General features: G+C 36.8%; 3 protein-coding genes across 3 annotated transcripts; 2 read left to right on the plus strand and 1 right to left on the minus strand.

Moving 5' to 3' along the window:
• Positions 1 to 6488: 6488 nt before the first annotated feature.
• Positions 6489 to 7513, plus strand: LOC108602398 (programmed cell death protein 6). Its single transcript, XM_017990509.2, has 3 exons — positions 6489 to 6670; positions 6748 to 7123; positions 7227 to 7513. Exons 1-3 carry the CDS (start codon positions 6612 to 6614, stop codon positions 7326 to 7328), a joined length of 537 nt encoding a protein of 178 aa, XP_017845998.1. The 5' UTR covers positions 6489 to 6611; the 3' UTR covers positions 7329 to 7513.
• A 979-nt stretch (positions 7514 to 8492) lies between these two features.
• Positions 8493 to 10926, plus strand: LOC108601703 (ubiquitin-conjugating enzyme E2 G1). Its single transcript, XM_017989616.2, has 3 exons — positions 8493 to 8682; positions 9942 to 10044; positions 10478 to 10926. The coding sequence occupies exons 1-3, from the start codon at positions 8637 to 8639 to the stop codon at positions 10833 to 10835; spliced, it is 507 nt and encodes a 168-aa protein (XP_017845105.1). The 5' UTR covers positions 8493 to 8636; the 3' UTR covers positions 10836 to 10926.
• Positions 10927 to 11171: 245 nt separating this feature from the next.
• LOC108601702 lies at positions 11172 to 12381 on the minus strand. The gene is made up of 3 exons (XM_017989615.2): positions 12104 to 12381; positions 11832 to 11978; positions 11172 to 11772 (listed from the first exon to the last, which is right to left on the minus strand). The coding sequence occupies exons 1-3, from the start codon at positions 12245 to 12247 to the stop codon at positions 11521 to 11523; spliced, it is 543 nt and encodes a 180-aa protein (XP_017845104.1). The 5' UTR covers positions 12248 to 12381; the 3' UTR covers positions 11172 to 11520.
• Positions 12382 to 13182: the final 801 nt, after the last annotated feature.

Below are 13182 nucleotides of genomic sequence, written 5' to 3' on the forward strand. Positions count from 1 at the left end.
TTTTTAAGCACAATGGTATCACACACAAAAAAACAAGTGCGAGACCAATACGCGCACACAGACAAACACGGGACAAATTATACGCACACAGACACAACAAAAAATTGTGTGTGCGGCGCACAAGCGACGCACAAAACACACAGAGACACCCAAGAAAAGGTCCATTGTGCTTTCAGCCACAACGAAGCAAGCGCAAAGGAAATGTCCGCGATGCGATCGGCTGGCATAAACAATATCACTTGCTTTCTCGCTCTGTCTGCATTGGCAGTGACGCCGACGCGACAGCAGGTAGCGAAACAGAAGCACGCAGAAAACATACAAGAAACTTTTGGACCTTTTTTGTGTGATTTACTTCTACGCACAAGTCTTGTGGTCTCAAGTTGAGACTCTCAGCCACAATTTCGCTCTTGTGTGGCAGTACTACCATGGTAGTACGCTTGTGTTTATAGGGGTGTGCCGTTCTCTGGTACCGACCACCTCTACTGAAAGTGAGAGGATGTTTAGCAAAGCAGGACTTGTTGTTAGCGAAAAGCGAAGCTCGCTAAAACCAAAAAATGTCATGCTATTATTTCTAATCATAAATGATTGGATATTTTCCCTTTGGGTATGTCGCTTTTTTTCTTTTCTTTTTTGTAATATAACTCGATGTTGTTATTTATTTTTGTTTCAATTTCCAACAGAACCCTCCACGAGGGTGCCGGCTGGGCAATGGGCACCGTAGTGCCCTATAGCAAAGGGCAACTTAGCAACCTTCGCGATGCACCCGGACACTGCGGTGTCTAGCTGAGGTTTAGTAACAGCGTACCCTAATGGCCTTCGGGTACATTAGGGGCGCTGAGACTAGACCATGGTTGGAGGTGCCTGGCGGTAAGCCTAAAACGCTATGGGTGATTCCCTGACAAACAAACAATCAACATGTACGTACAGAAGGAAGAAACTCGAACTGGGATGTCAGTTCAAAAGTCGGTGGAAGCAGTGGCTGCTACCACCGGCAGGCACGGGGAGGAGCAATCCTCTCTGCGTGTCGCCAGCGGCCACACCTCTACCATGGTTGGAGCAGGCCTTGATAGTTGTACAGCTATGCCAAACTACAACGTAGCGCTGCCGTCGATACAGACTCAGGCTGCTCAACGGGTTCTGTTTCCTCTTGCAAGGACAGGCCCATAAAGACTAAAGACGGCCTAAAGGCCAAAGCTAAATACCGAACAGCTCTCAAGATTAGGGACCGGCTCAAGAACAGTGGTATCATCTCCCCAGCAGAGAAGAGCCAACTGGCCTGGGCCGAGTCCATAATTGCCGAGAGCCAGAAAGATAGCGCAGCAATACCATGGCAACGACCCGCAGAAGGCGGTAGCTCACAGAATGTGGACGAGTTAGCCGGTAAACGGTAACACTCTACTGAGTCGGAGAAGGCGGGTGCGCCCTTGGGCAAACGCCAGAAACTACCGACGAAGAAGAGGAAGCCAACCGCCAGTGAGGTGGCCAAACGACATCTGATCGTGGCACTCATTGATAGGAGTGAGCCAGAAGGCAAGATGTCAGCAGAACAGTGGCAGAGGGTCGAGTCAGGCCTTCTGGACGCTCTGCTGGCGACAATGGAGCAGGGTACCGCCTCACCCTTTGATGGGGCTGGCTGTTACCATGGAGTTAAGGATGACCACACTTTGAAGTGGGTCACCGAGGCGGTATCGAAGATGGCAGCCACATGGGAAGGTGCCAAGCTGGAGGTCGTGGATAGGCCTGATATTCCATCCGTGCCGAAGGCAAAAGTACTGTTCCCGAGGGTGATGCCGACGGAACAGACGCTCAAACTACTAAGATGGCAGAATCCTGATGTGCCTACGGCTGATTGGAAGGTCCTGCATATGCCCAAGCCAACAAGCGAGGGACAGCAGATGATCATCCAGATCAACAAGGCTGCGGATGACATTCTCTATCCAAGGTTTGGCAAGATGGCTTGGGACGTTGGTAGCGTGTACCTTCGCCTAAAGAAGCGTCATCCGAAGGACAATAACAAAAACACGCTCGAAAAAGAGGAGGTTAAGCAAGACTTCGGTCTAACGATCGAGTCAATCGACAACCTAGACATGCACGACAATGCATCATCCAGTGCAGAGTCGGAGCAAGACGAGGAAGACGATGAGGATGCTGACCATACCGTGGGTGAGGTCACATCCGAGCTGGATATACCTTTAGAAAATGAAGGTAATCTAGCTAAACCTACATAAAAGTAAGCTGGCATCGGCGGAGCTCCTACTCACCTTGGAGGAAGAGTCCGCAGATGTAGACTCCGGGCTAAGCTTTAGTAACTTTAATACGTACTACCCGACAACGGTAAGCAGAACTAGAACAGCCATCCTTGTTAGGAAGGGTATCTACGCTTACCTTATGTCCAATTAAAGCACTGCCGATCTAACGGTCGTGGCGCTAGAGGGTGACAAGGACAAGCATTTGGTGCTGGCCCCGGGCTATCTAGCACACGACAAACCAGCATCAACGGATGAACTTTGGCGGCTGGTACACGAGACAAAGAGAAAGAACAAGTGCTCATCGTGGGCACATGCACACCATGGCATCTGGGTAAGTAGTGACACCAACGTGAGAGGCGAGTCGCTATTAGAATTCTTACTAGAGACTAATGTAGGTATAGAGAACGTAGGGGATGAACCTACGTATGTGGGCCCAACATCCTCTAACGTACTAGACTTAACAGTAAGCTCAGGTAAGAAAGTAAAAGTCACAGAATGGAGAGTACTCCAAAGACCCTAATTCTCTGACCATAAATACATACAATTCGCATTCAAATAGAATGACAACAAGCCTTAAGCTCTATACAGAAACCCTCGGAATACCGATTGGGAAAAATTCAGAATAAAAATTAAAATTAGTCTAGCAGAGTGCCCAAAAATTGCATCGGTAAGCTGCCTGGAGAGGACGGTGGAGACTCTAGGGGGCAAAATACTGGAGGCATATAAGGCCGCATGCAGACCATCGAGGCATAAACGAAATGGTAAACCACCATGGTCTCTTCAATCTCGCCAAACAGGCAGACGAAGAAAGAGTTTGGGACGAATACAAAAATAGAGTACGACAATTCAAAAAAGAAGTAACGAAAGCAAATAGAAGCTGCTGGAGAACCTTCTGTGCAAGCATAGAGAAGGTCTCAGAGACAGCAAGGCTCAGAAAGCTCTTATCGAAGCAACCGGCAATCCAATGGCAACTTAAAACAAGTGACGGCATATGGACGAGTTATATTCTGCCAAAAGCAGGCAAATGTAACCACGGGCAACCGAAGGGCTTCAGGCCAATTAGCCTCACCTCGTTCATGTTAAAAATACTCGAGAAACTCATTGAGATTCACATTAAGAATTCGGAAAGGTTCAAACTTTACCCAAACCAACACGCTTACACCAAAGGGAAATCAGTGGACACGGTGCTGCACTCAGTGGTCAGTACCATTGAGAAAGCACTGTACCACAAGGATTATGCGATGGGCGCGTTTATGGACATATCGGGCGCATTCAACAGAAGCCATAATGAGAGGCCCAGAGGCCAACTCGGTAAACCCAGCGGTGAACTCGTGGATCAAAAACCTGTTGAGCTGCAGAAGAATTCAAGCGGAATGGGGTCCAGCAATCATGACCAAGAAGGCGCACAGAGGAACACCACAAGGGGGTGTCCTGTCGCCCCTATTATGGAACATGGTAGTGGACGAAATAATAAACAACTTTGACAGGAAAGCACCCAAGATAACTGCCTATACGGATGACATGAGCTGACCTTGACATCAATGCTGTCAAATCTGAACTGGTTCTTTTCACTAAGAAGTATAAAGTTCCCAGATGGATTCCGCCAAAAATAAAAAACATACAACTAATACCGTACAAACAGGTAAAATACCTAGGAGTAATATTGGAATCGAAACTTACATGGAGGTCTAATGTGGAAGACATTGTGAAAAAGGCTACTGTGGCGCTCTATACATCACAAAGGATGTTAGGTAGCACATGGGGCCTATCATCCCGACTTACACACTGGATCTACATCTCTGTAGTGAGGCCGATTCTGCTCCATGGCATACTAGTCTGGTGGAAGCCACCCAAAATTAAACATTTCTAAAAACAATGGAGAACGTAAAGCGGCAGGTATTAGTCTGCATAGCGGGGCCGCCTAACATCAAAAAGGGCAGCGCAACGCCTAAATGCGACGGGTAACATAAAAATACAGCCCTTCGGGCACAGCTCAATCGGGCAATGGCTCCGAAAGATAACACATTATATAACTCCCGCGTCAACTTAAAAGTATCCCTACGTATGCTGGACTAATGAGGTGCTGATGGTCTCACCCAATACTCGCACCAACGCTTTACACACGCTCCAAGTGGTATCAGTTGTCAGCTGGAGTTACTGTCGCGAACCGGAGATTAAGCTCTCGCACAAACTACCTGATTACTGTGGCATATTTCAGGCGGATATTCGCTATAAGGAAAGCCGCAGAAGCGATTCAACAGCAGCTAAGGTCAACACGAGGTTTAATAAACTTCTTTGTAGACAGCCAAGCTGCTATTAAATCACTCCAAGCAGCACACATCTCATCCCGAAATGTCATGGCTTGCAAGGAAGCGATAGACAAACTAAATGTATCAAAGAAAGTGTGTATCTACTGGATACCAAGCCATCAAGGCATAGAAGGCAACGAGACGGTTGATGCTCTTGCCAAAAGCGGAACAAGACAAAGAAATATTGAGGACCAAATCAGACCGCTGCTAAGATCTATATATAGCGATATGGAGAGTAAAGCAACAACCGAAACAGAACTAAGGTGGAACAGCACAACTAACTGTAAGACGGCAAGAATAATGTGCTACTCTGGGAATGATAAATTCACCAGATTCCTAATACAACTTCAACGAAAAGAGTGTAGGCTTCTGATGGGGATACTAACGGGACATTGTCTATCAGCGTCTCCGTCTCACGCGAAGAAACTGGGCCTGATAGAAGAGGACAGCTGCAGAAAATGTAATGAGCCAGGGATCAGGGAAACCCTAGAGCACCTGCTGTGCAAGTGTCCGGCACTTGCAAGAACGCGCATAAAATACTTAAACAAATACGAGATCCCCAACCTAAAAGCAGCAACCGTGCTCGCTGCTTAGGTTTGCAAAAAGCGTCAACGATAATAATACAGTGTCTACAACGCCAAGTCATCCATTGGTTTGGCAGGAGCATATGTCCGAGGGTCGTCGGGAGGATGATGAAGTTGTTATGCTTAATATTGCTATGCTGGTGAGTTGGAAAATTAATATATAAAAACAGAAAAAATTAAGCCAGAAAAGCTAAATAAAATTGCAAGCATTTAGTTACAGCACTTAAAAGTAAATTATAAATTAAATTAAGATTTCAAACTAATATAGGCTGCTATTCATTTTCCATAAAATCTATACAAAGCATTGATTTCTTTTAAATATATCTAGGTTTTGTACAAATATTTAGTTTCTTGCCGCTCTTATTGTTATTATTAATGTGATTTATTCGTATTAAGTAATAGAGTTTGCATTAAGTTTGCTCGCTGCTTAAGTTTGCATAAAGCGTCAACATATTAAACGAACTGAGCAACACCTAAACGCTCCGTGACAGTCTCTGGCGACACTAAGGACCAAAATTGGTCACCACTGTAAGGTGGCCTACAGGTTTAACCTAACCTAATTGTGATTTAATGGTATTATTTTATGCTGAACGACAGAGTAGTTTTCGAATTTTCAAGAAATAAAAACAAAACTATGGATCTCAAATAAAGTTAATTTTTTATAAAGAACTTTTACACATTTGATTTATTTGTGGTATTGATATTTATATATCATATTATTATGATATGGAGTAAAATGCATTTTTCAAAAATACACCCTAAAAAATCGACGTATCGATACATCTATGTTTTTCTGAAAAACATCGAATCATCGATGTATGTAAACATCGATGATTTTCCAGCTCTATTACAAAATATAGGAACCATCGATGTTTTCTGGGCCATCATCGATGCTTTGACCGTTATGAAAAATAATCAATTATTATAATTGAAAACTTTCTTAAATCGAATGTGCAAGGCTTGAAATTTTGAAAAAAATTTATAAACATATACATTTAAATACATATAGTATTTTCACGTTAATAGTAAAAATATAATTAAAGAAAATCTTCAAACTATCGTCGAATAATTTTGTTATGTTGTCAATTGTATGGGCTTATCTATTTACAATTTTTTTTTTTACATCTAATGTTCCATCTCTATGGGCTAACTATTATGAGCTAGTTCAAAGAATTGGTTTTATTGAGTATCCTATTTTTACTTATTAACAATATTGAGATTTTTACGCAAAGGTGTTATTATACAAAATAATAACATTAAATAGCAACATTCAATTATTTTTTTATTTCCACTCACAAATACATTCTAAACTACAGGCTTACTTTATCGAAAAGTCGATAAGAACAATAGTCATCTCTAATACAATTAATGAGTCACAAGTTGTAATGACTATTTGCTGATTGTTTGTTTAATCAATTGTTTACGACAAAGTTGTTTCTATAAGTTTTTCCTAGTAATAATTCTATTTAATGGCATATCAACAAAGTGGAATGCCAGACCAGCAATTTTTGTGGGACGTGTTTCAAAGGTATGTTTACTTTATATACACAACTCATATTAATGTAAATCATTTACAGATATTAAAAATTTAATTTTTTTTTTTAGGGTTGATAAGGATAGAAGCGGACATATTTCTGCAGATGAACTTCAAGTGGCCCTTTCCAATGGCACATGGTCGGCTTTCAATCCCGAGACAGTCAGATTAATGATTGGAATGTTTGATCGCGAAAATAGGGGAACAGTTTCATTCCAAGACTTTGGAGCGTTATGGAAATATGTAACAGATTGGCAAAATTGTTTTCGTTCATTCGATCGAGACAATTCCGGCAATATAGACAAGCAAGAACTGAAAACCGCTCTATCATCGTTTGGTTATCGTTTGTCGGACCATCTGGTAGAGGTCCTACTGAGAAAATTTGACCGTTTTGGTAGAGGCACGATTCTCTTCGATGATTTCATACAATGCTGTATTGTTCTTTATGTGAGTATACATATGTATCTCATTTAGGCAATAGTTAAGAACTAAGAACGTCCGTTAATAGGAAATTCATAAATAAATTAATTTTGACTCTGTGTAATTACAGACCCTAACCACGGCCTTCAGGCAACACGATACAGACATGGATGGAGTTATTACAATTCACTATGAGCAATTTTTGAGTATGGTATTTTCATTAAAAATTTAATAATCTCCTATAAAATAAAATTACAGTTTTTCTAAATTCATATTCCAAAAGCAAGAACATGTATAATTTTTTGTATTGTGACTATAATCGCCTTTTTAAATCTGTACAGTTGCCAAATCTCTCCTACCACCAATGTTGATATTTTAAGAAATAAAACGTTTTATTAATAAATGCATATCACCGAATTTATTGTTATTACAGTCTAAACTATAAAGAAACGAAAATAATACCTTCGTAATACAATGTCTGTATATCTTGAAGAATTGTGTTTACACATTAACAATATTTTATAATTTTTTTTGATTTTGTAATTAGGTTTCACAAATTAAGATTAGTAGCTTTAAAATTGGATTCATTGTATGCATTTATATATAGAAAAAAGAGATGTTTGAAAATAAATGCGGAAAACGATTTATTTTAAATATCTATTACAGTTTGCAAATCTGATAAGAAATAGGAGCACTGGATCTCTAAAGACCCTGACAGTTTAAAAGCAACTTCTCTACAGTTTTAGAGCAACCTTCTCTCGATGGGGTATTTGTTGAATATGGTGAAATGCTTGTGAAGTGTTGTAAACTCAACAGACTGAGAGCAATCCTTGTTGAATGGGAATTTGGTATAATGTTTTATTGTATTGTTTGGTGTATTGTAAATTGTAAGTTCTGAGTAGTAATAAACTAAAATAATGTTCCATAAACTTAATACTTTTTAGCCAATCATTGCGAAATAATTGATAATAATTTTTTTTCAGCTATTACACACCTATAAAATATTTCGTCGAATGAACCAGTCCTGCCAGAATCTCCTAACCAAAAATTGCTAAATATTGAGAAAAAAAATGCTTAAAATGTTTTAAAAGTTGTCAGAAAAAATGAAAATCAATGTATACGGCTTAAGTTGTCTGCGACCTTGTTTTCCTTATAAAATGAGTTAATATGAGTACATTTACAAATGCTAAAACTTGCTAAAAGACTATTAAAAAGATTTCTGAAGATTTTTATGAAAATTTGCGATATAGAAATTTAATTGCTAAACTGGCTACACGCTATATACATATGCATATGATCAAAGCTATTCCATTTGTAAATATGCTAGATCTAGCCTGAAATAAGCTAATCTGGCAGCACTATTAGTGTTGTATAGTGTAAAGCGCTCTGTAAAGAATGAAAAAAGTATATTGTCGGCTTTCATACTAGCTAATATATACATATATAAATCTTCATAAGAGGCAGAGCTAAAGAGTTAAATTTGTTAATTTGTGTAATCTAGGAGTGCATTATTTAAATAAAATATAGAAATCTACTTGAAATGTCCGAGCTACAATCTTCATTGCTATTGAAGAAACAATTAGCAGGTATGTATGGATGTTCCACATGTACACTGCATGTACATATGTATGCATGTAGATATGTACATAAGAAAGTGTACTTATAATATGAAAATTTATATGTACATGTATATGATTAGCAGACAATATTATGTACGCATCAACATGTCTATTTTATGTACTTATTTACGATTAGAAAAACATATTTATAATGGGTATACATATGTAAGTTGTACATACATATGTACATATGAATGTATGCATGTGATAAACCACATGTCGATGACACGAAATTTATGAAATATGGTTCAATATATTTGTATGCATACAGATATATACTAAATATTCTATATATATATAAGAATTTATTTATTTGATTCGCTGCAAATTAAGTTTAAATAAAAACATAAATATATGCACTCTGTAAGCATTTTTCTGTATGTGCATATGGATGTATGTATGTATATACATTCATATGTATCACTGAGATTATGTTTTAAAGTAATTGACGTTTTTGGTTTTCGTCTGTGATAAATGCGTTTTGTCCCCTCATGAGTCATAGCCAATGCTCTGAAAGTAATCAAATTTGAGTTTAACTTAAATTGTAAGCATTAGATATCAATGGGCGCTGATATGTATAATATTTATAAAATATGTTCATATCTACTACAAAATAGATATGTATGTATATGTACATATATGTAATGGCATGTTGCTATAACGTTTTTAAGTGGCGCTTGTCATTCAGGAAAGCAATGAAATTCAAACTCTTCTCATGCTTTGTTTATTGAAGATAGGTTGATGAAATTTTTGCAGAACATATAAAACATACATATATATATAATATAACGCATATTTCTGAATTATTAACTCAAAAATATATATATAATATATAACTCATATTTCTGAATCATTAATTCAAAAATCGTGACTTATGTCACAATTCCAGTAAATGAGCGTTATGTATTCAGATATATGAAATATTAGAAACATTCAGTTCTCTTTCAGGAATACTTTGATTTTTAATTTTGTAATTCAAAAAAATAAGAAACAAATCTATGCAAGTTTCACTCTAATGTTATATATTTAAGGATATGTTTGGTTTTCATTTGATCAGATCGGTCTAATTTGTCTTGATCTGAATTATGTGAAATCAAGTGCCATAAACCATATTATTAAAGATTCAATATACATAAAATTTGGAGGTGTTGGTCGATTGTCTATTAATTATTTATTATTATTACAAAATTTAAAATGTTTTAATAAAATTGATTTCTTTATTTCAGAACTTAATAAGAACCCAGTAGAAGGATTCTCCGCTGGATTAATCGACGAAAATGATATTTTTCGTTGGGAAGTGCTAATAATTGGACCGCCAGATACACTTTAGTAGGTTTTCTACATCTTAAATTCTTGTTTATAAGTATAAATCGTTAATTGTTCCTATGTATACTTCATATTTGTATGTAGGATTTGCCTTTTATATGAAACACACTTGCAATTAAAGTGTAAATCCAAAGATATAAAATCGAATTATTTAGGATTGTATTCCAGATATAAATTAAATACATATTATTTTGTTTTCTCATGGTAATATCCAAAAAATTAACCTTAAACTTTTGTTTTCATCATTTTATATGCATTAAATTATGCCATTAATCAGGAAAAATTCAAATTTAAATAAGTTAACATGTCTTCTCGGATAATAAGATATTAATACATAATTGATTTATAAAGACGCTTTTACTTATACATTAGAGATCATACTTTATTAAATGTTATACTAATGTATGTTTAAAATTATAATTATAAATATTTACAGTGAAGGCGGTTTCTTCAAAGCGCATTTATATTTTCCCAAAGAGTACCCGTTGCGTCCCCCTCGGATGAAGTTCGTTACAGAAATTTGGCATCCAAATATTGAAAAGAATGGTGATGTGTGCATTTCTATTCTGCATGAACCAGGAGATGATAAGTGGGGCTATGAGAAAGCATCAGAGCGTTGGTTGCCGGTTCACACGGTGGAAACTATTTTGATATCTGTGATATCAATGCTAGCAGATCCTAACGATGAGTCTCCAGCAAATGTAGATGCAGCAAAGGAATGGAGGGAGTCCTACACTGATTTTAAGCGCAAAGTCGCACGTTGTGTTCGAAAAAGCCAAGAGGAGTGTTCGTAGAAGTCGGATTTGCTCTATATTTGTATATTTATATTAAAAGTTTGATACATTAAAATGAATAATTGAATTAATAGACATATATACTCTAAATCACATCTCGAAAACTTGTTTTTTTCACTTGGTACTATTTCCAAATGAGTGACAGAGTCGAAACCTTTTGGCTCAACACCACCAGTTTAATTTAATTTTCGCAAACTACGTATGTTTGTGAGACCAACGATAACAACAATAAATAACTTACTATGAAAAAATTAAAATCTTCAAAAGATGAGGAAAGACACTGTTTTTATCGGAAGGTTTCTTGAATTCTAAATCTGAACAAAATCAACAAATTTTAAAAACAATACAATGACTATATAGCAACAAATACTACTTCTATTCTATAAAAAAATTTCGAACCAAGCAATCTTAATGATCAAGTGTGTAGTCATAGAGAATACTATAAGCCCCATACCACGACGGAGTCAACCAAAGAAATAAAAATAAAACTATGATTGCCACAATAAAATTCATATGCCCAACCTACACATAATCTCAAAATTATATTTGAATGTACCATCTAAGAATTTACTATCCATTAACAATTGGATTTTAAAGTTACCGTAAAGTATAAGTATATTATGTTATCAATACGTACGAAATCGGCGTTTCATTAATTAAGCATAGACTATCTTAATTGTACGTCTTATGCCATTTGCGAGTATTCCTCTGACGCCTGTCCAGTAGAGCTTTGGGTATTAGATATATTATTAATATTCTGACTATTACGTGTATCTGTCTGGTCTAAATTATTTCTATTGCTAACTGTAGATGTTTCCTTTTTTAAGTTATTACGCGTAGATTTCCTTCTCGCTGCATTCAAAGTCTGTGCAACGTTTCCAGTTGAGTCTGTGTCTTCTTCATCGGAGCATTCCACGCTGGATATCGGTGAATTTTCCTAGAGATGTAAAATTAAAAAAACAAAACCTTTAAAGGTAGAATATGTTATTTTATTACCGCTTCGTCCCGTTTTTTGTACGCTAACATATTATATTTGCGCTCTTCCCTTAATCGTGCGAGTCTCATCAATAGTATATAATGCTGTTCAACACGATGTAAGCAAGTTTTACAAATGGTTTTTGGCAATGGATCTGTTGGAGATATCTTAAAACAAAAGCAGTTGGTGTTAATATACCAGCTTTGAGTGGACACAATCATTCATGTACATGTATATGTACGTATAATTAAACATTATACATACATATAAACATATGTATGTATTTACTTACTGTGATTGGTAAGTAACCGTTGATTTTTTCCACTAGGCATAAACGCTGACCATGGTCTCCATAAATGTGAATGACTGTTCTATGCATTTCAGAGCATAAGCGACACAGAAATCCAGAAATGCAGGCCTTCTCAATACTTCCCATGACGACAAGTACTACGTAAGTGTATGTGCACAAATGTCTTTTGTGTAGCTTTCTTCAAAAGATGAATGTTTCAAAATACACCACTTTCATTTAAAATTGAATGTGTTTATATTCACTTATAATTATTTTTATTTTTTTCAATTTTAAAATGTTATTATAAGCAACTCTCAAAAGGAAACAATGATCATAAATTACATTTGGTCTTGCTTCGCATTTATGTTTTACTCTATAAACACGGTTGTATATCCGATAGTTTCACATCGCTTGAGTAAAATATCGAATGTGCAATTGTATGTGGATGGTACGCAGCACAAAAACTTCAGGAGGGTTTCTATAACCTTCTCTTGGTAATTATTTTTATATTATCGGTGATTTTATATTCGCAAAACATAACTCTTTTGCTTTGGAAATAGGAGTACATATATTAGGACTGGTCGATTTGATAGACGAACATAAAATTACAAAAGGGTATACATAGCAAATCGTAATACCATATTTCCAAATACCATGGTTCCCCAGAATTTAACGACAGAATTAATTGTGTTGGTGTATCTTAGGGGGTTACTGGTGCATTAATTCATTTTGAATTCTAAATTTATTGTCTTTAACTAAGCTAAACTTACCCTACAAGGTTGTGTGTTTTTTTTGGTTATTCAGATGGACAGGGCTCAATAGACCCAGTTTCTTGATGTTCATGGGGTCTGTTCGCCTCCCTATTAATGATACAATTTCAACTTTTTATAAAAATATCCGTCATACGCTTTTTTGTATAAACAAAAATGATGTGTGAAAGTTGTGATATTCTTTCGCAACAATATACAGCCCACAACATAATATGATTGTTAATAAATGCGGGGATTGAATTTATTATTTAGCATTTTAGGATTCAATAAATACACAGTTCTAAATAACAAGATTTTTGTGTTTTTCTAAGT

Source organism: Drosophila busckii, unplaced genomic scaffold, assembly GCF_011750605.1.
Source record: "Drosophila busckii strain San Diego stock center, stock number 13000-0081.31 unplaced genomic scaffold, ASM1175060v1 hic_scaffold_35, whole genome shotgun sequence".
Classification (NCBI taxonomy): domain Eukaryota; kingdom Metazoa; phylum Arthropoda; class Insecta; order Diptera; family Drosophilidae; genus Drosophila; species Drosophila busckii.

Coding starts and splice junctions, on each gene's coding strand:
- LOC108601703 (XM_017989616.2), top strand. CDS start 8,637: ATGTCCGAGCTACAATCTTCATTGCTATTGAAGAAACAATTAGCAG. Junction 8,683..9,941: donor ATTGAAGAAACAATTAGCAG/GTATGTATGGAT, acceptor TCTTTATTTCAG/AACTTAATAAGAACCCAGTA. Junction 10,045..10,477: donor GGACCGCCAGATACACTTTA/GTAGGTTTTCTA, acceptor AAATATTTACAG/TGAAGGCGGTTTCTTCAAAG.
- LOC108601702 (XM_017989615.2), bottom strand. CDS start 12,247: ATGGGAAGTATTGAGAAGGCCTGCATTTCTGGATTTCTGTGTCGCTTA. Junction 11,979..12,103: donor ACGGTTACTTACCAATCACA/GTAAGTAAATAC, acceptor TTTTGTTTTAAG/ATATCTCCAACAGATCCATT. Junction 11,773..11,831: donor ACAAAAAACGGGACGAAGCG/GTAATAAAATAA, acceptor TTACATCTCTAG/GAAAATTCACCGATATCCAG.
- LOC108602398 (XM_017990509.2), top strand. CDS start 6,612: ATGGCATATCAACAAAGTGGAATGCCAGACCAGCAATTTTTGTGGGAC. Junction 6,671..6,747: donor TTGTGGGACGTGTTTCAAAG/GTATGTTTACTT, acceptor TTTTTTTTTTAG/GGTTGATAAGGATAGAAGCG. Junction 7,124..7,226: donor AATGCTGTATTGTTCTTTAT/GTGAGTATACAT, acceptor GTGTAATTACAG/ACCCTAACCACGGCCTTCAG.